Below are 24,219 nucleotides of genomic sequence, written 5' to 3' on the forward strand. Positions count from 1 at the left end.
AAAAGTAAAAAGCCATAGTACAAGTACACCACCAGCACTTGTCTTTTGAAGTTGCTTTTAAAAAGATATACATTTTCCCTTTCTACTGGCAAAAGTACATCTGTTGGGGAAAACTAGGAGTTCCGTTCATTCCATAGCTTCATGACAGCAGCACCAGATTTACTGGACAATCCACACTGAGGCCAGTCAGTAAATATTGGGACACTGATGCAATTAAGATTTGCTTTTTAAAAAAAACAAAACAAAAAAACAGCCTAATATTGATATATTGGTGCTTGCAAATAATGCTTTAATTAAAGAGATTTTTACAGCATCAATTCATGTGAGAAATGTTTGTTCAAGGACAAAACTAGCATCTTAGAAGCTGCTTAATTTCATTTACTTTGTTGGAAACCAGACATTTTCCTCATCACAAAAGCCTGACACCCTCCTCCCCCAGGTTTATTGGGTTTCACACCCCAGGTAGCATTAAAAGATTAAAAATACTGTCAGTCAAGGTTGTGTCTTCACTGTTTTGGGCACTTGTTCTGCACGACTTACAGTACACTAACTGGATTAAAACAAACATTACACAGGTATGAGAAAACCAAGCGACACACTGTGTCACCACATGGGTGAGTTTGTGTACATGTATCCACTACCTTGACACATCCACAATTCCACTGTGTACTCTGTGTTTTCATGATCACAAACCCCTGATGACCAGAGCTCAAAGTGATTGTTTCTTTTCTTGGGGTGCTGTACATAGCCAGCTTTGTGTTTTCGTTAACACAACAAAAGCTTTATGTTACAGGGTGGTGGGGTCAGAGCACCAGGAAGCACAACAGATGCTTTTTTTTTGTCACTCTCTCACTTCACACTTCCTTTCACTCACATGCGCACACACACCCACACATACAATTACCATACACTATTTTTCATTACTGCATTCATCATGATCTTGACCAACTTGGCAAGTGCTACTGGGAACAAATTGCTAAACCATACTGCTGTGTTTAGTACATCTTAACAAAATGACGCAAACATTTTGCAAATCACACTTCAGTTTTGAGACAAATAATTAGGACCTTTATGATTGAGAGAACTGATTGCTGCCTGCAAAATTAAAAATGTGTATCTACAAAAAGACATCTGCACAATCTGCCATGCAAACTGTCACCAGCAAGGGACATGCAGTTAAAAAAGTGCAAGTCTACGGAGGGGTTTTTGTTGTCTACGCTGACAGAGCATTAATGTTATGTACATGTGTATACATTTCTGAACAAATATTAGGCCGAGGATCAAAAACAAAACAGAAAATGGACAAATTGCAGCACAGACACACATTACATTGTATACATGTGAATGGTGCTGCGCTGAGGGTGCAGTGATTGGGGTGTAATGGTTGCTTCAATATTGTTCTTTGTTGTGGCACAGTATTTGGCTCGGTCAGAGTCACTCTGCCTGCACCACATCTTTGTGGTGACGCATGATATGCTGGTTTTTCTCCGAGGGTCTTCGAAAGCCTTTCGAACAGATCTCGCAGCGATGTGGGTAGTCTTTCGTGTGAATGGAAATTACATGCCGCTTGAAACCCGAAGCATCCCCTGTGCTGTAATCACAATACTGGCACTGGTAAATTCTCCTTTCTTTTTGTCCTTTGCCAATAACTACAGTCACACTGCTGGCTAAGCTGGCTGCACTGACTCTGGCAGGGGGACCAGCGCCACTGGACCCGCTAGGTGCAGACTTTTTAGGTGTCACAACCGGAGTGTGTGTCTCTGTCCTCTTGGCCTCGCTCTTTTCAGGAGAGGCCTGTTGCTCCTTAGTGTGGACAGACAAGATATGGCGACTGAGAACAAAAGGGTCTGCAATTTTGAAGTTGCAGTGCCGGCACTGGTGGAGTTTCTTGGTGCGGTGGGATACAGAGTGCTTCTTCAGTTCCGACGGCCGGTGGAAGCCTTTACCACACACAGCGCATTTGTGTGGATAGTCCTTGGTGTGAACAGATATGATATGGCGCTTTAAGTCACTGGAGTTGGAACTCTTGTGATCACAGTGGGCACAATGGTGGGTCTTATTCTCCTCGTGAGTCAGTCCATGCTGCATCAACTCCTCCTCCTCTGCAAAGGTTTGAAAACAGCGTTCACACTTGTATGGCATCTCTTTGCTATGCTTAGTCTTGATGTGTGTCTTAAGGTTCGAGGAGTCGGCTGACTTGTAGTCGCAGTATAGACAGGAGTAAGGCTTCTCACCTGTGTGCGTACGCATGTGTTTCTTCAATTCTGACGGGTGTCGGAAGCCCTTTCCACATTCTACACAGATGTGAGGGAAGCTTTTACTGTGAACTGCCAACAAGTGTCGATTGAGCAGTCCCTGCTCAGCAGTTTCATAGTCACAGAATTTGCATTTATGCATCTTGGTGGGCGGTGGAGGCGGCTGGGTCTTAGGCTCTCGGTGGTGGTGCTGTAGTCTGTGAGAGAATAGCGCTGCCTGCTGGTGGAACTCCTTACCACACATTTCACACTCAAATGGGGCCTTGCTGCTCAGGGCGTGCACCTCCATGTGGTTGTGGAGGCTGGCTTTCTTGTTAGTGGTGAAGTCACAATCTGTGCACTGGTACTTCTTCCTCGTCAGAACATCCTGATGGTGATTTTTGGTGTGGCGTTTCAAGAAACCTCGCGACTTGAACTTCTTACCACAGAGCATGCAGGGATAAACTGTCAGGGGCTGACCATACGGGCCGATGATGATGGCTGGGGGCACAAAACAACAAGAGACAAATAAGAATGTTTGCTATTATTATGACTGTTAGTTTCATGTACTCCTGGACACACCTGCATTGTTTTCAGTGATGAAAGCTTTGTAATGGTGAACATGAACTAGACTATGATGTACAACACTAATGCTATCTGGAGAAAGGCGATATATAGTTTTTGAAATAATTTGTAGACCAGCTGTGTTTTTGCATAGAAATTGAATATATTAGTCCCTTGCGACCTTATAATATTGTGTTTTTGGAGTATTAATTGTTTCTAGATTGTTGTTCAACATCAGTCACTTTGGAAAAAAGCATCTGCCAAATGCATAAACATCAGTTGTTCTTAATTTGTTACCTGCTGTCAAAAACCTTTTTTTTTTTTAATTTTAAAACATTACATCCATCTTTTGCCACTGGTTTCCCTCACAAGAAAACTGTGATGGCTTTACAACTCAACATTTGAGACATAAGTTGACTTGTCACTACCCTGTCGTTGTGGTCTAATATTTCCAAGGATCTATAATAATGAAACCAAAATACAAAAAGGAGAAATGCTAAATGTAATAAAGACATTTTAGATGTATGCTGCTCAGAATGGCTCAAGCATAATAAATAACAATGGATGCTGCATTACATAAGGTTGTGAAGTGATGTGGAATCATAAACAGGTGAGACTCAAGCAGTTTACAGATTGTTAGTAAATTAATATGCCACAAATGGCTTATCAAAACAAAAACTGTGCAATAAACCCATCATAATTTGTCTGGCGTGTGCTCTTACCCGTCTGCACCTGCCGAGGCTCCGATCGTCTCTTGCTTTTGTTGCGTTGTCTGTTGATCTCATCCATCCCATCTGATTCATCGATGTGCAACAGTGCGCTGGCTGCTCCGTTTCGGTTTTCACAACTCTCACCGTCATCAGCACCTGCAGGAACAAGAGATGGTCTTCAATACAATAAACACACAAACTAGCATCTGCAGAGCTAAAGCCAAGACACTCAGAGACGTGGTTGGTGCACAGGCTTCGAGTTTGGTTTTAAAAGCAATTTAATAGACAAGGGTGCTGACCATAAGCAGCTGCCCAGGCCACAGGCATGAAGTCCTTGCTTAGAGACACGCTGTCATACGAGCGGTCGTGAGTTACTGGCTCTTCACCTCCTACCACCACCTCCATATAAACCTCATCAGTCACCTTGGACCCACCTGTAGATGAGCCCAACATGTACAAAACCACAAAACTAGTGACTTGTACTTTGATGACAGTGAGCCCCGCTCATCGCATCTAGATGACTCACCATGGTTTCCTTGATTGTGATGCGGCTCGCCAACAGACATGTAAACCATCTTCTCTCTCAGCGTATGACCCGATGACTCTGTCAATGCCACACTCTCCGTGTCCCCATCGCTGATGTCCACAGATTCTCCTACAGAAGAAGAGATGATTAAATACAATTTACAACAAAATCATCTGTGAGTGAGTTTCAGATACTTAAGTTCAACCTACAAAAACTATGATTATTATCTCTAATAATAAACTTCCAGTAATTTTCGACCCAAATTGACCAAATTGTCTTTTGTCTTATTCAGATACAGGCAAGAAGTATATTTGGTTTCATGTAAAGGTAGGCTTTATGTACAATATGATTAGGAGAGTGAGTTAAGTCAATCTACACAAAGTTAAGTGCATGTCCAAAGTAAAGAGACACTAGGTTCAGTTGCAGATTTAAAAATCTACCAACAAAAACATGAACTTTCACACACACAAGAGCTCAACTTACATTGACAACAGAAAGACAGACAAATAGACAGATGCACAAACAAATAAATGACAGATTGATAAATGAGATTAGATAAAACATTTGTGGTGACTAAGACATCACAAATGGAAATTTAAGAATATATAAAGACTCCTGAGGCCTAATAAAACATCATTTAATAAAATTAAGTTTTACACTTTTTAAAAAAAAAAACACAGAAACCCTGCTAGAGCCACCACAAACTTCTCTTATATGTCTATCTGCTCCATAATTTATAATAATATTCATTATTGGATGAAATGAAACTAGTTAATTACTACTCACCCATGTCATCCTCTCCTGAGTCAGCCTTGAAGATGTACACCTTTATCACCTCCTGCCCATCCTCATCCTTTTCCACTTCCTGGTCCTCCACAGCTCCCTCCACTGTCACCTCTGTTCCATCTTCAGACACCATTTTACCAGCTTCATCCACTATCGAAGGACACATAATCACATTCCATGTAAGATCCTCTATATACTACATTAAACATGCCAAGTTCATAACCTTTCAAACCCACTGTTAGAACTTATTTTAATAGTCTATGTCTTCATCAGTTTTGAAAAATGTTTTCCAGTAATTAAAACATTACATTTCCTTCCAATTCCGGCAATGACAACTTACATGATATCATCAGATAATCTCCACAGCCATCTTGGTCATCCTCCTGTTGCTCTGGATCCAGCCCATCTTCAGGGATGTCTCCCATGGCCACACCTTCCTCCTCACCCTCCAGGGCCATCACGCAGGTTTCTACAGCAACATCTTCATCTTCATCGCAGTGCACATACTCAGAAACCACATCCTCAACAGCATCCTGGATGACTAGCTCGTCTGGGGCAAACCTGTGAACCGCCATGCCTTCCCCCTCGCCTTCTGACACCAACACAGTCTCTTGAAGCTCCACAACAAACTCTTGCCCGCCGGCACCACCCTCATCTGGAAGAAGCAGGATTACCCGGTTAACCAGATAACAGACAAGAGCAACTATTGGTCATTAGTGGATATTTCAATCATGCATCTTGACAGAGATTCATGTTGATGTTTAGCAGCTACAGTAACTTTAACATATTTAATCTTGTGCGAGGATCCATTACATTATTTCATGCACGTATTGCAGTTATCTGGCTAACAAAAGAATCCTGCTTCTTGAAATACCCCATTACTACTAGAGCCTGTATTTAAACAGACAGGTGATAAATGAAAGGAAAAACAATGCATCAATTACACTGTGACTTGACACTGATTTTTTTTTAAGTCTGAACTCTACCCTTCTCCCAAAATACAGTTTCATTTGGACATGTTGGCTTTAATTCTCCTATAAGTGTTCAAAAGCACTAAAATGTGGTGACTGCGAGGGCCACAGGGTATTCAAGCCATTCAGTAACCCCATCCCCTATGGATGAAGGTATTGTCCTCCTGAAAGAGACAGCTACGCAGCTTATCAAGGTTTTTCCTTTAATGTGTCACCCATCTGTATAATAAATACAAACACACATTAATGTAAGCATAACCAATTACCCGATCCGTGTAGTATTATTTTTGGCTCTTCAGAATGTATTGAAAGCCTCGTGTCATCCTCATCCATTGTCCTCGCACTGCATTTGTTACTGGAGAGCTGGAAGCAAATTGGAGACATGCTTAGAGATGTTTGTTGACTAAAATGCGAACAGCTCATTGATATAAGCACTACTGTTAAATTCCATATCATAAGACTATGAGATGCTACTTTTATGCAGACGTGAAGGTTGATTTGTTTGTATTTAACAATGTGTACATATTCATCTTATCTTTCATTTTTACATAACAATCTGGACAAATTAAGTTTACAATGCTTAAGACAATATCTTAATGGCCAATAATGTTTTACAAACCATCCCCAGCTGTTTACATAATTGCTAGGGCTTAAAACAATTAGAGTTTGCTGCCAGACAAAATTACCAAACATAATTTGTTGCCTGTGCGTGCTAACCTACTAAGATTAAGTTGTTTTTTATAACTGCTTGTCAAAGAACCAGCACTCTGAGATAATAAATAGCAGCAGATCAATTAATAATCAGTTGGCTTTATAATCAAATCAATTGATGAGCTTTCTGAGACAATCAGAAGAAAATTACTTCATGAACCTCAATCCAAAAAGATAATACAAAGAATTCAGCAAATGTTTATTTTGTCCAAATGTAAAACTGCTGTGCTGTTAATAGCAATAACTTTCATTCATGTTTTGTTGGCAATTTTAAATTTTATTTCAAATAAGTGCATTACAGAGAACATAGCAGATGCAGAAACAGTCGAGTTAAAGTTAAGGCTCTGTTCTTTTTATTATTGTTGTTAAAACATGTATAAGAATACTGGCTTTATATATTGGCCATTGCTCACTATGATCTGCTTTGGCTATTGAAAGCCCCATATCAGACTACTAATTACAATTAGACTCACATGATAAAACTACAAGAAGTCTTTTGTTGCCAAATTGGATGCTGCACAGCTTGAGCTTGAGCACAGCTTGAGCAAAACCAAAATATATTCAATGTTATTGATAACACCAGCTGAAAACACCACATTTTTACTGTAAACAGTGCAAGAGCTGTTAATACTACTTCATCAATTTTTCCATAATTTTAAAAATGTGTTTATCAAATAACTTTCAATAACAACTTCATATTCATCTGATATATAATCTAATAATTCATGTAATTACACACAAACAAGATCACAGAATGTATGTTTGGGCTTTTTTTGGCAGTGTTGGTTTGTGTCTGCGGCAAAGGACAGCAAGGGAAATGTAACCAGTGGCATATTTGCTGTGACTGCATCCTTTTTTCCCCAGCTACGAATAAAACAGTGAAAACCACTCTAGCCGTGCAACCCATTTGGCTTCATCAGTGAGATGGAGGTGAGATAATGTGCGACGGAACATACACACGGGGGATGCAGAGATGTAAACAGTGGTGTGGATGATGCAGCCGGGGTGCCATTTAATTTCTACTGCATGTACCATCCCCCACCTCCAGGTGGAAAATGATGACAACGGTGTGGCGATGTGGCGCACAAAACAGAGCATCACTGTGTTAAAAAACGCTCTAAAAACACCCATGTATTCAGACCCAAGGTCCACCGTATTCCTGCCAGACAAATAACGCTAAAGTGCTAAAAATGCGATGAGGTCTTTACCGGACCACCGGAGTAGCACTGATTTACACACGCAAAGTCCGACAGCTAGCGGTCAAAACACACATTTAGCAAATAACTGACTCCACGGACACACAGTGGGAGATAAAACTACAAAAGAAACAAGGAAGGTAACGTTAGGTCCTCACTGCCGTGGCTGTGTAGTAGCCAGCTAGCGGGAGGAGGGTTAAATACACATTTTCCACAACCGACTTTTATCACTTCAGCATGCGCCATTTTGTTAGCATCCCGTCTGGACGAAGCTAATTTAAACGGTCACTGAAAATACGACTCGACGACAAAACAAATTGCACACAAACCTTAGGCTAGAGATCGTATTGCATTTTAACATATGTGCTTTGTTTCTAAAATACGCCAGATAGCGATAGATAAAGACGTAAAAAGCTTTATTTGAGCAGGCGGGCTAGCTAACCGGATAGGCCTGAATAACCAATTATGGCCCTATTGAGGCCGGGGCCTGAGAAGAAAAGGCCCAACCCTTTGCGGCCTCTCGGAGAGAATAAAGAAAAAAGTCAAAACATAACATGCATGCAAAAACAAAGAGATACGGGCAAGACAAATGCACACATAGCTCTGCAAACGGGCGCCCATTGAGCAAATATGACCCGCGTACCAGATTTATGCTGCAGGGATGGCCTCTGTCCGCTCCTCGGCTTCCCCAGGCCGCCTGGTTCCCCCAGACTCGGGCAGGATTCAGTCGGGAATTTTGTGTTATTTGGGCGGGCCGGAGAGGAGCAGAGAAGGAGGGGTTAGGGGTTGTTTCTGGAGCTCCGCTGAAAGCAAAGCAGGACGTCTGGAGCCAGATCTTGTCATGCTACAGCCCCCCGCTCCTCCAGCTCCGAGGCCGCCGTCAGCACGACACGTCACAGCCTGAGAGCAGCAGGAAAATGCGGAAGGGTTGCGGTGGAAATCACACCGGCAGCCACCAAACAGGCCATAATCTGAACACCACCGTTCAAAACGATTATGTCAAAACGTGCAGTGTAATGTAAGTCTTAATTAGTTTGTGCCCTCGGGTTTGTTGTGCTAACTTTGGCTTTAGCAGCGCATCAGTTCCACTAGAGCAGTCGACTGTGTGGAGATTAGGAAGACAACAAAAAGATGTTTAATCTATGACCTCCAGACAGACACCATCCAGCTTTTAAACAAACAGAGGACGGGCTTTTCACATCACTGTCTGATTCCTCACACACCTCAAACTTTCTAGATTGGAAGCGACTTAATTTTCATAGTAAAAAAAAATAATGAAAACAACACAAGAGACAGTATAAATATATAATACAATGTTTACAGTGACATTAGTAAGAATCACCATAATGCAAACAGACGCAAAGTAAGGCGATACCACTTTAATCAATATCAACTTTTATCAACTTCCTCAAGTACTGCAATCAATTTGTGCTTGCATAACTATTTCATGGTTCTAAGGAATATATTATACACTTGACTTTCTTTTTTTTTTTAACCACTTATTTGCATTCTGTCAGTAACTGTATAGCTTCAGAAATCAATTATAATCTAAAACCTCATGATCAATTTACAGTAGTGGAAAAAGGTTTTTAGACACCCCATGCATTTCTAATACACTGCATTAAGAATCACTCTGATGTCATTGAACTCTGCCAAGTATTGTTCCAAACTCACATGCTCCCTCCTGCACATGTATTGTTCTATCAAGATCAAAACTGCATGTTTCAGCAGCATAATGAAACACATCCAGGACATGGCATTTTACTTTTTTATTTTTAACAATAAACAAAAATTTTTTTGTGTGTGTCCGTTACATGCTGCCACACCTTTTCAAACAAAAACATTTTTTTCCGCAAACATTTCATGATAACTTTTGAGATTATGTATAACTTTGATAGAGTCTCAACGCTTTTTTCTACCACTGGTTAAATGTATGCTTATAGATTTAAGAAAATGTTAGATAAATCACACCACAAAAGTGGGAACTATAAATGCAAAATCTAAACAAAATCTGTTTGTTTATTATTGTATTTTATGATGGCACTTTGCCCTTTATAACAGTTGTATCCAAACAATTCATTATTTAATCATTTGTTATCAGTTTACTGCCATAAAAACAAAGTAAACAACACATATATGCATCTAGATAATGAGAGGGAGATCTACAGGACATGTGGATAAAAATCCCAATGCATATGAAACATGATCATATTTGACCTTTTTGGCCAGAAAATATAAAATAGACAAAGATACTGAACAGAAATAAGAATAATATCGTGTACATATAAGTAGAAAAACACAACATCATACAGATACTTGCTCTTACAAATCACATGAATAGCTGTATTCATTTGCAAGTGATTGCCTGTTTCTAATCAGCAGAAGCCTTTTTTTCATATTGATTGCTGTAATCTTAGGGTGTAATAAATCATGGCACAGGACAGGATTGCAATGTCAACATTCAGTACAAGCAATTCTATTTGGATGTCATTTTCAGCAGGTCCTCCTTGTCAATCGCAAAAAGACGCCAGCCTTCCTCAAAAGACAGATCAGCTGCTCCTCTGCGCTTGTAGAACTCAATAGACTTTGTGTTGTTTTCTGCTACAATAAAATGCATGCTGCTACAACGGGTCCTCACTGCCGTCTGGGAGGGGACAAAAACAAATGATAAAACACTGGTACATGTACAGGTGTTGAACATAGTCATAAAATGATAAGTCTGTACTGTACCTCGCTCAGAACCTTCAGGATCTGTGAACCAATGCCAAGACCTGATGACACACAAAATGCACACAGAGCAAATACAAGAGTTTCAGTATATCTCAGCCTTGCAAAACACTTTCACTGTAAATGATTCATCTTTATAACCGCCATCATATAAGATTGCATTACCACGATAGTCCTGCATGACATAGAAGTCTTCAAGGTAGAGCAGCTTTCCAATCCAAGGGTCGTAGGTGAAGTAGTACATGGCAAATCCAATCACAGTGTAGCCTGCAACAAAAAAAAAACAACTGTGGTTAGAGCTAAACTTAAAGGGATTTTAGTGTTTTGCTTATAAAACAAAGCCGAGAAATACTTTTTTGTGTTTCTCTACCTTCTGGGCTCTGCTGTTCTTTTGGTACTTCAGCAACCAGGCAGTGGTAAAATGGATGATCTCCAAAGCCATCTTCGAGTAGATCTATAGACATTTTAACATTGACTTCATGAGTGTTTGATGACTCAGGACTTTAGTGCCCAATCCAAATAAATATAAAATCCTCTGTAAAACTTAATGAAATCTAAATACGTCACCTTTTTCAGTCAATATGACCTGCTCCTCCATCTCCTCAAATTTAGCAAGTTCCTAAATGATAAAAACAAGAGAGGACATGAAAGAGGAAATGACTTGTAATTGTCATGTGATATGACTGAAACATAGATGTAACTGAAACATTCATTTTTTTCCAACTTATTAACTTGTTAACTCACACATAAATAAATCACAAACAAATAAATTCATTTTACTGTTAAACTACTGTTTGGGCTTTAACTTACCTTTATGAGTCGTAAGATATCTGAGACATCCTTGGGTTCAGCTTTCCGTAATATAAAACTGGCCATTTTCTCTTTTTTCCCCTTTTTCCTTTGCTTACAAGTCCTCTGAATGTGAACAAAAGCAAAATTTGTTTCTTCATTCGCTCCTCAGGAGTTTACCCCCCGACAAAGAATTTAGAAAACCAGTATATGCGGAGAGAGAACATTGGCTGTCTCACACAGTGTGGTGACTTCAGTCTGTCCTCAGCTCAATTTATGCTTTACCATCAGCAGGTTTCACTGTGGTCAGTCATCCATATATGGGCAAATGGCTTTATCACATCCTGTTTCATTTCCTCTGGTAACGCCTATCTTTGGGTTGATCACAGTACTTGCATAGGAAAAGGTAAATATTAACTAGACCTGGAAAAACATGTTGTGTAGAGCTGGTTAAAGAATAACCTCTGACTAGAGTGTGACGAAAACTGTCCTTTTTAATCCAACACTGAACAGACTGTTCTTCAGTTGCTTTTGCTTTGCATATATTCAATTGTTCCACCTGTTTAGCTTGTAGCAGTGTGGCTGAGTTGAGAAAAAAAAACTTTTATGCTGACCGTGAGCATATTCATATCCTCCTTAGACCCAACAATGCATTTTTTCCTCTGTAGGAGACAAGTTTTTACAGCCTTATTTAACAAAAAAAGAGGAACAAATGCCACTGCAAAGCACAGTCCATATCAGAAAGAAAAAAATGTATCTGAAAAAACTGTTGCATCATGCTGTTTCCAATCAAGGCAATGATTTCATGTAAAAAAGCCAAAACTTTTACTTTCCTGGGTCTCAGGAGGATATTTGAGTGTTTTGACAGTGTGATGTTATGTTTAATCAGGAAAACCGTGTGATAATGTTCTGAGTCATTATCCTCTAAAAAAAACAATGCACAAAGTATCTCACCTACTCACGTTTTATTGTTGCCATGTGTGCAATCTCAAATTAGGCAGTTTGATCACTTTTACTCTAGTATTGTCATGGGCTCAATAGACTTGCAGTTAAAAAAAATGACCCATTTGTTTACATTTACTTCAAGGTTTAGTTTTTTTTTTTAGAAGTTGCAGCAGTAACTACTGTCACAACACTGAGGTCAATCAACTATTTGCATTCAACACAGTACAAACGTTAACTTCATCCTTATGTAAATGTTTAATGTGTTGTTTAAGCTGACACCATATACTCTGTGGTGTCTGTGTTCAGTTTCAAAGTTAAGATACGTCAGCAGGACAACAGAAAGGTACAGGAAGTACAAAACAAAGGTTATCCCTGAGTTTTAAAAGAAATACTAATTTGCATTTGACATTCACTCAGTGATTTCAGTAACAGTTTACAATAAGCACTTAAGTTTTTTCTATCTATCTATCAATCTATTGAAGTGCAATAAATAAAAATAAATCATAAAATTTCAATGTGCCTTAAGGATGACACAGACAGCATCTTAAGAAAAAGTGTTTTATTTGAACTTTGAGTGGTGGCAGAAATGCAGATCAGTTCAGTTTATCAAAATATTTCAGCTTTCCTGAAGGGTCTGGAATGATCTGTTGGAGAAAAAAAAGTGATTTAATTAATAGACAATATTTCTTTTAAATACATGGCATACACCTCATTACATATTGAGAAATCTAACCTAAATTCTGCAAAACACATATATGCACATGTACATTGTTTGGGTAAACATTAACTGTGTAACTGAACTCTGACATCTCCTATCTATGGGAAAACAGTAGTAAATGACGATTTGTTTTAACGAGGCGAGGGTATATCCCTGAATTACCCCCAATCCTCTGCTCCCCCAACCATTTGGAAAAAACACACCACCTGGTGTCAATATATGACATCATGTAAACTCTAGGTAGTGGTATGAAGGAAGGTCATTATTAGACAATCGATATGAACTCAGTTTGAGCTACATCGACCTGATAGTGACAGAATAATGGTCAGAGAACCAATTTTTCCCCACAAAACTCCAGCAAGTGAATGAAAATGACACCATATGAAATCTGGATGGTAGCAAGACAATGGAGATTTGTAAGACGATTAATATGGACCAAATTTGATCTCAGTCGGCCTATTAGTTCTTGATTTATGTCCAAAAAAGTGATTTTCAACTCAAGCGCTAGTTATCACGTTCACACAAAAAATATCTGGCAGTGGCGGATCCGGCGGTGGTGTTCGGGTAAAACCATTATATCTCCAAAACTCAATTTCAGGGATATAATTACAACTCCAGAGATACTCACTGTATCACTGCCTGGCTTCCATCCTGCTGGACACACTGTAGAAGCAAAAACATCACATCTGTAAGTTACAGATACATGTGATTGACTGATATTGGTCAAAGTTAATAAACTATATGTCAATCTCGACTTCAGGAGGCAACAGTGTACCTTCTCCATGTTTGTCGGTGTACTGGAAGGCCTGGACCAGCCGCAGAGTCTCATCTACAGATCTTCCCACTGGGAGATCGTTCATTGTGATTTGCCTAAGGATGCCTTTGTCATCGATGATGAAGAGTCCCCTAAGAGAGACATGGATATGTAGAATTTACTGCCTTTTCTGTGGTAGTTTTCCCATGACCAGTAAAATCTGTATGAAGTAGGAAAATTACATATTTATCTCCAATGTCTAAACTGCAGGTGACTTATTATGATTTATACCAGGGTCAGGGTTAGGGTTAGGGGTGTCAAAATATCCAGCCCTCCAAAGGGTCCAATCTGGCCCACAGGTTGAATTTGCGAAGTGCAAAACTTACTCTGAAGATATTAACAGTCAAGGGTGTCAAAAAAGTTATTTTAGTTCAGGTCTCACATACAACCAAATGTGATCTCAAGTGGAAGAAAATCCAAGGCACTCTTTTTAAAGATTAAAATGCCTTTATTATCATGGCATGGTCATATCTAGACCTAAAAAAAACACTTCAACGCGTTTCGGCTCCAAGCCTTCATCAGGAAGTCAAACAGGAGCCTGAAAAACTGTAGGTTCCTATATAGTAGGGTCTAACCAATAGGAACCTGCCAGCTGGGCATGAAGGTAACGGCCTGCAGAGGGTGTCCACATGTAAATGGCCAGCAGATGGTGTCACTGCAGGTCAAATAGAAATATTTACAAGTATACATGAATAAAAAACAGTGCAAAATTTACATATCCCTGTTAAATTAAGATCAAACCAGTGTAAAGTCTTTAAAACAAGAAACAAGTAATACATTACAAGAAAACAGAAAAGTCCAACTCTTCATTCAGTCCAGGGGGTACAGTGGCTTGGAGTTTAAAAATCCAGAAAGCTTCCTGTTGGTTTAATGTCTTTTGCCTGTCCCCCTTTCTTAAGGAGGATGGAATATGGTCGATGCCAATAGCTTGTAATGTGGATGGGTTGCTGTGGAACCTACAGTTTTTCAGGCTCCTGTTTGACTTTCTGATGAAGGCTTGAAGCCGAAACGTGTTGAAGTGCTTTTTTAGGTCTAGATATGACCATGCCATGATAATAAAGGCATTTTAATGTTTAAAGAGAGTGCCTTGGATTTTTCTTCCAGTGTGATAAATACTTTTTGAATCCCTTTTTCCAAAGAGCACCTCGAACACACTCTTTTTTGGTCCGAGAAGCATTCCTTCCCAAACATATTTTGTGATCTCAAGTGGATTGGAGCAGTAAAATAATAGCATAATAACCTATAATGGAAGAAAACTCCAAATTTTTCTCTTTTTTAGTTTTAGTGTGAAAAAAGTAAAATTACATAATGAAAATGTTCATATGAATAAACGATGATGAACAAATGTGAATAATGTAAACAACCACAAACAACCTTATATTTCTTAAGACAAAGAAGTGGAATTTTAACAATATACACCTGTTACTAAATGTTTTGTGCATTTGTAGATTCACTGAGATCTAAGTTGTCATACACATGTGTAAGTGAGAAATTTAGATGTACGGTAATATTTTTAAAACTGCACTTCCTTTGCACTAAAACAAAGATACAAATTTGGAGTTAGTTATAGGTTATTGTTATTTTAATGTTCACCCCAATGGAGATCCAATGGACTCTATGCACAGCCTCACTACTTCCTGAACTTCAGGTGGGTCCTTTATTTCCTGTCTTTGACTACTGGACACACTGATTAATCCAGGTATGCTTAATTAATCAGTTGTCACAACAAGAAGTAACAGACACACCTGGATTAATCAGTGTGTCCAATAATCAAAGACAGGACATAAAGGACCCACCTGAAGTTTAGGAAGTAGTGTGGCTGTGCATAGTGTGAACCTGAACTAGCCTGAACTATAATTATTTTGACACCCATGATATGTACGTATTAGTGCGAGGCAAGTAATTGTTGTTTCATAGCTGCTTCAAAAATCTATCAACTTTACCGAAACAGTCTCATAATTATTCCAGTTTTGTATTGTTTTGTTTTTACTGCAATTTGGACTTCACACTTTGCATCCTTTATTATGCTTCCATCTAGGGCAAAATCTGCTATGTAAATGCAGTTTTATGTTCTTACTTTAATAAAATATGTAATGGATGAACCTACAACCTTTGGTTGTTAGACCGTAAAATGTAAATGTGGCATTGTACCTCAGTGTGTGTCCTTGGTCCTCCAGATAGACTCCATAGTCTTTAGAAATTTGATGAGTGAGATCAGACAACAGAGGGATTTTCATTGGTCCAAGTCCTCCCTGCTTCCTGGGTGTATTGATCCTGTTAAAAACAAGATAATGGAACTTTAAAACCCAGTATTACACCTGAAAGGGGGCATACCTTTAAATAAAATAAAGTGTGTATAGCTTCATGTATGGTTCATATAATTTCATTTCATTTATTGTTTATTTCTGCTCATTAATCAAAAGAAACACAAAAACTGTCAGTGAGAGTCAGTTTTCATTTGTTCTCCCTGGTCCGATCTTAAAGTCACCCTAATAAAAGAAACGATCTAGAAAAGACAAAGCACAGGGTTCCTACAGGTTTCTACATGTTAAATTTAAGACTTTTTAAGACCTTTTTGAGACTACTTAGAACAGAATTTAATGCCCATTTCTCAGCCTTTCATGGCCATACTGGCAAAAATTCACAACTCCTAGAATTTAGGAAAATGTATTGATTTACACCAATGCCTTGATTCCCATTGTTTCGAGGCATTCCTCATCAAGGGGTGCAAAGTTAACGATAATTGGTTCCTAATTTCAATAAAAATTGTAGTGTTGGAACAGGTTGAACTGAGTCGACTAACGTTACTTTCTTTGCAGTTTGGACATTTAACAGACACATTTAGACACAACACAGTGAACAAGTTTATGGCAACAGAACTTAAGACTTACTATATCAAATTTAATACCCTTTAAAGACTTTAAGGTATTAAATGCAGATTTGGAAATTCAAGAGTTTTTTGGACCCTGCAGGAACCCTGAAAGTAATATACCAGTTCTACTATGCAACAGCAGCAGTAAGTCAAGAGTCAGTACATTAGTGAAAAGACGTCTCACCAGGCCAGATGGGTGAACTGGGAGTCGACGGAGCAGGCGACCACCTCTGTATTAATGGCCTGAAACTCATGCACACGATCACTGAACGCAATGATCTCTGTGGGGCAGACAAATGTGCTGCAAACGTAACAGCAAAGGTGTGAATACAAGACTTTATATATGCATTTGTTTTTTTAACATCACCTCGGATAAGAAACTGTAATAACAATGCATGTGAAAATGTTACTCACAAGTCCAGGGGATAGAAGAAAAAGACCAGATATTTGCCTCTGTAGTCCGACAGTTTCACCTCCTTGAATTCACCGTTGATAACAGCTGTTCCTTCCCAATTTGGTGCAGGCTTTGAAACTGGAATGAAACGAAGAGGATTTTATGCAATAAATCGAACCAGGAATCTATACTCTAGTTTGCTTTGGAGTAGGGATGTAACGATTACCGGTATAACGATAAACCGCGGTAAAATTCCTGACGGTTAGTATTACAGTTTAAATTCTAATTATCATGATAACCATGTTTGATTACCGCATTTTGAAAGAGAGAGGGAGAGAGAGAGACTATCTATCTATTTGTGAAAAAGAAACTAAAAGAACTCAAACTTGTTATGGAAAATGGTCGAACAATGGCCATAAGGTGACATCTTTCATGCACATTTGTATGTTTGATGTTTACATGTTAATATTTGAATGTTTCTGCCAACAGAAAGTACATTGTGCCTATTATTATTATTTTTTTTTAAAATACAACTTGGTTAAATTATTTCAGCGTGTGTATAGTACTTTTTGAACATTTTGAGCACATTTCAACAATGCCGCGATAATAATGGTAACCGTGATAATTTTGGTCACAATAACTGTGATATGAAATTTTCATATCATTACGTCCCTACTTTGGAGATTACTGTTTAATAAAATATGTACAAAATGCATCTACTATGACAATAGCTACAGAAATGTGGACATAACGTTGTATTTAAAGCACATTATATTAGCTGTTACTGCTTGTGTAATAAAATAAATCACTCCTGCTCTTCTGTACCAGTCTATAGTACACACACTTATTTACAATACTGCCTAAAATTCAGACTGAAAAATGGACAAGGGTTTGTCCATGCCAACACACCCAGAATCTGGAGTTTTTCCCAGTTCAGATCAAGGATTTTATTGAAAGAAATCATGTGAAAACTCACTATAAAATCCTTCTTGGGAAAATGTGGGTTTTTGAGTTTTAAAGCTACAGCATATTTATGAAGATCTGCATCTCATTGTTTTTATACAGGATCAAATCATTTTGATAGATGACATTAATATGAGGTAGAATAAAAATGTGGCCACGAAAGAGTGAAACAAATGTTTTTCAGCATTTCCAGGATAATTTACACATCATCAATAGAAGAAGTTCGCACAGATAATGACCAAAAAATAATAAACTTACTTACTAACTTACTTCCCACTGAGGGAAAAAGATGAAAAAATATTGTCACATATATTTTTTTATGTTCAACTGATTCAGATATATTTACAAATTTAGGAATGTATTACACTGACTTACCTGTTTAACAGTTATACATTTGTAATAAAACATCAAGTGTTTTCAGGGTCAACATGTTTTGGATAGGGATGGGGAGGATAATGGCTTTCCTTTGTCCCAAATTAATGTCAATATATCAACCTTTAGAAACAAACTATTATTCAAGTTCTACAGTTTTCATTATATGATGAATAATAAAGCTTTCTGAGTGGAGAATCTTAAAACATTATCTTAAAATTTAATTGGACAATCTATAATCTTTGCATACAGTCTATTTCTATGTACAGTGCATAGGCAGAGGAAGCTAAATGTATGAATTTATGACATTTTTCAAGGTGTCTGATCAAATTTAAGGCCTTACATTCAAAACAATACCAGTTCAACAGGCCTAGTCATTATTTCCTTGAACCAGTCTTAACCCTTTATCAGGCAAGTGACTATTTTTGGTAATTTCCACATACATTACAAGACAGTGACAGCAACAGTTACAGTGAGGACAACAAGTCCACAATCTCAGGTCCAACGTAGTCTACAAAGTCTATAAGGCCCACCTCTGCATGAACAGTGAGTGTACCTGCTTTGTTAGGTACCATGAAGTAATGGTACTAATGTAAGGAATGATGTTCAAAGGGAGAATGTGGATGTGGACAGGGGTCTGGATCAGCGCATTGTTGGAATGTTCTAAAAGCGATGTTCTTTTCACCTCACATGCTTTTTTCTTGTATTTTTTTGTATATACTTCTTAGATTTTTTTTTTTTTTTTATCACCTACAGGTAAGGAACCAAATATCAACTTCACTGACCTGAATATTCTGCATAACAAAAACAAATGTTGAAAAATTTCACAAAAGTAATAAAATCTTGTTACGTCCTTTAATGACACACTAAGGTTGAAATTTTGAATTTCAGAGTATTTCTATGAGTGCCCTATAAAGGATTAACCATGTTGTAATCCAGCTGATGTTATATTTCCATTTCTCCATGGCTCATGTTTCTGCTGCTGACCTTCACGTTGCTAAAGCTCATACCTGAACCCTTCTACCTGTGAATGATGCCAGAGGCTCCACTCATTCCCATCTTCATTATGCTAAAATACTAAACACTAATTTAACAAGATCTTTGCAAAGATTTTCAAAACAATTATAGCAATATCATGTATTGTGCTATTTTTAAAGCCTTTAACAATTAATGATCGATTTTAAGGATAATTAAGGCCTTAATTTAGTTTTTGGAGTTTGGAAAAGCATCCGTCTAAAAGGATGGGTGCAAATAGTGGAAGCACTGTATTAATTTCACTAAAAACCAAATCATACCAACAAGATTAATCAAAACTCGGAACAATTGGTTGGATCCCTACCATAGATAGAAGCAAGAACTTGGCAAAGTTTCGAGGGCACATGAAACATATGACCTGTGGACTGCAACTAACCTGCCAAGGGTCCAATCTGGGCCATGGGATGAATTTGTGAGAAGCAAAAATTACACTGAAGATATTAACAGTCAAGGGTGCTAAAATAACTTTAGTTCAGGGGCCACATACAGCCCAATTCAATTCCAAGCAGGTTGTACCAGTACAATACTATTGTAATAACCTAGAAATAATGAGAACTCCAAATTTTTGTTTGTTGTAGTGTAATAAATTAAACTTACATGAAAATGTTTAAATTTACAACCTATGTTTTGATAAAAAATGTGAATAACCTGAACAAATACGAAAAAAATGAGATGTCTTCAGTGAAGTAAGCGCAATTTAACAATTTTATATTATGCCTGTTCCTAAATGTTTTGTGTATTTGCAGATCCACTATGATCCATAAGTTGCAATGCACATGTGTTTTTTTTAACTTGCACTTGTTTTTCTTCAAAAATGTCAGGTTGTTTGTGTTGTCGTTACACTTTTTGAAGAATACTTTGTAGGTGTAAACATATTCATGATGTAATTTTCTACTGTTACTATTTTACTGGTCAAACACACAGTTGGTCTGTATTTGGCTCCTGAACTAAAATGACACCTCTGACATATGATGATACAATACAAACATTAGTCCTTTCATGCATTGTGGTCACTACAGTGGACAGCTATTTTACAGCTGTTCTCTTATTGTATTTTCAAGGATTTTATTATTTTAGTTCCATATCAGCCAACACAGTGGACACTTAAGCGTCATCCCATACACCGCGATTCATACCATTACTGTAACTTAGCTGTTGATAAACCTGATCTGCAGTAACATGCTTGAGTGTAAATCAGGTACTTGTTATTGTTGTTAGACTGGCAAGGCAAGGCAGATTTATTTGTATAGCACAATTCATACACTGTCATTCAGACTGTTATTAAGTTGTTGTTTTTTGCATATAATCTCAATAAAGTGAGTAATAACTACTATTAGAGTTTGTTAAAATGTTACAAAACATCAGATTAACAATATTTTTTAAATGATTTCATAGTTTCCACACAGCGTATCAGTAAATAGATGTTTCTTTGCTTCAAAAATTAACCCTCTCATGTATAGTGGTCACTACAGTGGACAGCTATTCTACAGCTTTTCTCCTATATATTCATGGGTTTTGTTGTTTTAGTTCCATATCAGCCAACACAGTGGACGCTTATGCATCATCCCAAAGACTGCAATTCATACCATTACTGTAACTTTACTGTTCTTGACAAACCTGATCTGCACTAACATGTTTGAGTGTAAATCAATTGCTAACTGTTATTAGACTGTGATTAACAGTTTTCTTAAACAAAAAGTTTTATTTTTCACATATTATCTCCATGAAATTAGTAATAACTAGTATTATAGTAACATTAGGTTTAAATACATTTTCTTTGCTTCAAAAATTAAACGCACTGGGGACCAGCTGGGTGGACATTTTTGTAACTCCATGAAAAATAGGTTCATAAAAAAAATTCAATTGCATTGTTTTTTTATGCCTAAAAAGGGATAAAATCACTCAAAAAACAAGTATTGACCAAGGTTCTCATAATTTATGCATGAAAGGGTTAAACACATGGTGTCCAGCTGAGTAGACATTTTTGCAACTCCATGAAAAATAGGTTCATAAAAAACAATTTCAATTGCATTATTTTTTTTTTCATGCCTAAAGAGGAAAACACTCAGGAAAAAAAAAAAAAAAAATCTAAGTTAACCCTTTCATGTATACTGGTCACTCCAGTGGACAGCTTTTCTCCAGCTGTTCTCTTGTATATTCATGGGTTTTGTTGTTTTAGTTCCATATCAGCCAACACAGTGGATGCTTCTGCATCATCCCATACACTGCAGTTCATACCATTACTGTAACTTTACTGTTCTTGATAAACCTGACCTGCAGTAACATATTTGAGTGTAAATCAATTGCTAATTGTTATTAGACTGTAATTAACAGTTTTTTTTAACAAAAAGTTGTTTTTTTGGTTGCATATTATCTGAGTGAGTAATAACTAGTATGATTGTATGTTAAAATGTGAGAAAACATCAGATTTGCAGCATTAAAAATGTTTTTATTTCATAGTTTTCACACAGTATGACAGTAAATTCATGTTTCTTTGCTTCAAAAATAAAATTCTTAATCTTTTCTATCGTTTGTACATGCAACCTGTGCTACTAGTCATTTTGTTTGTGTGCTGCCTCTGGGCCAGGCCGTTAATGCAAATGAGAATCAGTTCTCAACTAACTTACCTGGTTAAAATAAAGGTTAAATAAATACATAAATAATAATTAAACACATTGTGTCCAGCTGAGTGGACATTTTTGTAACTCCATGAAAAGTAGGTTCATAAAAAAATTCAATCACATTGTTTTTTTCATGCCTAAAGAAGAATAAAAACAGTCTGGAAAAAAAAAAATCTTAAGTTTCTCATAATTCATGAATGAAAGGGTTAGAAACTCAGAAGTAGTTTTTGGAGTTTTAGAATCCTTGTCACATTTTGAATCCCTGACATGAGGTGGTAGATGTGTGAGTGTTGGGGGGAGTCCCAGCTGTTGCACCTCTCTGTGTTACTCTATAACCATGTTGGAGTTGTGCCAGGCACCGTCATGCGTCCAAGGGGCGGACCCGACCCACTGCTGCCACTCAGAGAATGACGTGTCCCATAAACGCATTCAACTTAGGCCTAAATGTTGGAGGAAACTAAAAAGCAAAGGCAGCTGCAGAATAAACGCAGACACTGGGCTGTTTGCGCTCCCATTGTTCTGACATTACGCAGCTGAACCACAGAAAACCCTGCGCGTCAAAGCCACCCGGACACACACACACACACACACACACACACACACACACACACACACACACACACACACACACACACACACACACAGGGAACTCACTCTTGGCTTTGCTGAGGTGCAGGGAATGGTCGGACACAGGTACACGGAAAGCCTCTCCAGGGTAGACGTGTCCTCCCGCGTAGTTGTGACACTGGGAGTTCTTCACATTTGCGCCTTCCTCTGCGCAACTGACGCAGGTGAGGAGCAGCAGGGCGCAGCAAAGTGCGCAGAAAAGCTCCTTGTGTACTTGAGTCTGCAATAACAGCTCCATTCTGCAGTCCTTTGTGGAGCACGGATCCGCTCACCGGACAGAAGCAGGCTTTGGCAGGATTTGAAGCACCGTCTTCCTCCTCCTCCTCTTCCTCCTCCGCTTCTTCTTCCTCTTCTTACTACAGCTCGTCTGCAGTGACTGTCGGTTTGTTGCATTACTGCCATCTCCTGGAGGTAATTAGCTTCTCACTGCTACTGATGTGACATTCACGAACGAATCGAATCTTTTGAACGGTTCTTTGAAATGAACGATGGGAACCGAGTCTTTGTAAAGAGCCGTTCATTTTTATTATTTTTTTTAATTAATAACAGTAATTAATCACTGTTGTGTTTTGTGCAGTTTTTTCCGTATGTTTACACACATTGATTGTTCTTGTTCTGAGGGAAAATGCACTACAGTTGTTCAGGTATTTAAGTCATTGCAATGATAAATGGCTTTTGTGTTTTGTGCATTTTCTCTGTATGTTTACACACAGACTGTTCTTGTTCTGAGAACTGCACTACAGTTCAGGTATTTAAGTCATTGCAGTGATTAACCCTTTCATGCATGAATTATGAGGACCTTAGTTAAGATTTTTTCTTGAGTGTTTTTTTCCTCCTTAGGCATGAAAAAACAATGTGATTGACTGTTTTTTTCATAGAGTTACAAAAATGTCCACTCGGCTACACCATGGATTTAATTTTTGAAGCAAAGAAACATGTGTTTAAAACCCAGTATCAGAAAGTGATATGAAAACATTTTTAATGCTGCTAATCTGATGTTTTCTCACATTTTAACATATTTTAATACTAGTTATTACTCACTTCATGGAGAAAAAAAAATATATGTATGAAAAACCTTTGTATTACCAAAAAAAAAAAAAAAAAAACCCTGTTAATTACAGTCTAATAACAATTAGCAGCTGATTTACACTGAACATGTTAGTGCAGATCAGGTTTATCAAGAACATCAAAGTTACAATAACGGTATGAATGTCAGTGTATTACTATGGGATGGTTCAAAAGTGTCCTCTGTGTTGGCTGATATGGGACTAAAACAACAAAACCCATGAATATGCAAGAGAACAGCTGTAGAATAACTGTCCACTGGAGTGACCACTATACATGAAAGGGTTGATGACGGTTGTGTTTTGTGCAATTTTTTCCGTATGTTTGCACACATTTATTGTTCTCGTTTTGAGGAGAATAAAATGTTATTTCATAAGAAAATGTTTTATTTTCTTCTTCATTTTTAGGCTACAGACTAGTCCCCAAAATGTACCATGATATTTTTTGTCCAATTCCAGCATTTGCCTGATGTCACCTCTCATGTCATGGATTTAGCCCACACATTTGAACTGAATATTCTTTTTTATAGTAAGATAATATTTACTGCTGTGCCAATTAAACACCTTTAAAAATGTAATG

At 37.9% G+C, this 24,219-nt stretch overlaps 3 protein-coding genes across 6 annotated transcripts; all 3 read right to left on the reverse strand.

The window, feature by feature from the left end:
- Window positions 1-244: 244 nt before the first annotated feature.
- Window positions 245-8,799, reverse strand: LOC115432835 (zinc finger Y-chromosomal protein 1). 4 transcript variants are annotated; one of them, XR_003937260.1, is made up of 8 exons: window positions 6,058-8,323; window positions 5,161-5,475; window positions 4,821-4,970; window positions 4,035-4,163; window positions 3,808-3,942; window positions 3,521-3,664; window positions 425-2,735; window positions 245-381 (listed from the first exon to the last, which is right to left on the reverse strand). XR_003937260.1 is itself a non-coding variant. In XM_030153863.1 (8 exons), exons 2-8 carry the CDS (start codon window positions 6,122-6,124, stop codon window positions 1,435-1,437), a joined length of 2,241 nt encoding a protein of 746 aa, XP_030009723.1. In that variant the 5' UTR covers window positions 6,125-6,154; window positions 8,342-8,799; the 3' UTR covers window positions 245-1,434. The 4 variants fall into 4 exon arrangements, 3 of the variants coding, with proteins under 3 accessions (XP_030009723.1, XP_030009722.1, XP_030009724.1); XM_030153863.1 differs by adding an exon at window positions 8,342-8,799 and having other exon boundaries at window positions 245-2,735; window positions 6,058-6,154; XM_030153862.1 differs by having other exon boundaries at window positions 245-2,735.
- Window positions 8,800-9,452: 653 nt separating this feature from the next.
- LOC115433602 (diamine acetyltransferase 1) lies at window positions 9,453-11,476 on the reverse strand. The gene is made up of 6 exons (XM_030155088.1): window positions 11,236-11,476; window positions 10,993-11,044; window positions 10,796-10,879; window positions 10,591-10,692; window positions 10,429-10,469; window positions 9,453-10,342 (listed from the first exon to the last, which is right to left on the reverse strand). Exons 1-6 carry the CDS (start codon window positions 11,299-11,301, stop codon window positions 10,175-10,177), a joined length of 513 nt encoding a protein of 170 aa, XP_030010948.1. The 5' UTR covers window positions 11,302-11,476; the 3' UTR covers window positions 9,453-10,174.
- Window positions 11,477-12,703: 1,227 nt separating this feature from the next.
- On the reverse strand, window positions 12,704-22,915 carry prdx4 (peroxiredoxin 4). Its single transcript, XM_030155000.1, has 7 exons — window positions 22,603-22,915; window positions 16,978-17,095; window positions 16,748-16,864; window positions 15,843-15,965; window positions 13,653-13,783; window positions 13,506-13,540; window positions 12,704-12,803 (listed from the first exon to the last, which is right to left on the reverse strand). The coding sequence occupies exons 1-7, from the start codon at window positions 22,811-22,813 to the stop codon at window positions 12,753-12,755; spliced, it is 786 nt and encodes a 261-aa protein (XP_030010860.1). The 5' UTR covers window positions 22,814-22,915; the 3' UTR covers window positions 12,704-12,752.
- Window positions 22,916-24,219: the final 1,304 nt, after the last annotated feature.

Source organism: Sphaeramia orbicularis, chromosome 14, assembly GCF_902148855.1.
Source record: "Sphaeramia orbicularis chromosome 14, fSphaOr1.1, whole genome shotgun sequence".
NCBI lineage: Eukaryota > Metazoa > Chordata > Actinopteri > Kurtiformes > Apogonidae > Sphaeramia > Sphaeramia orbicularis.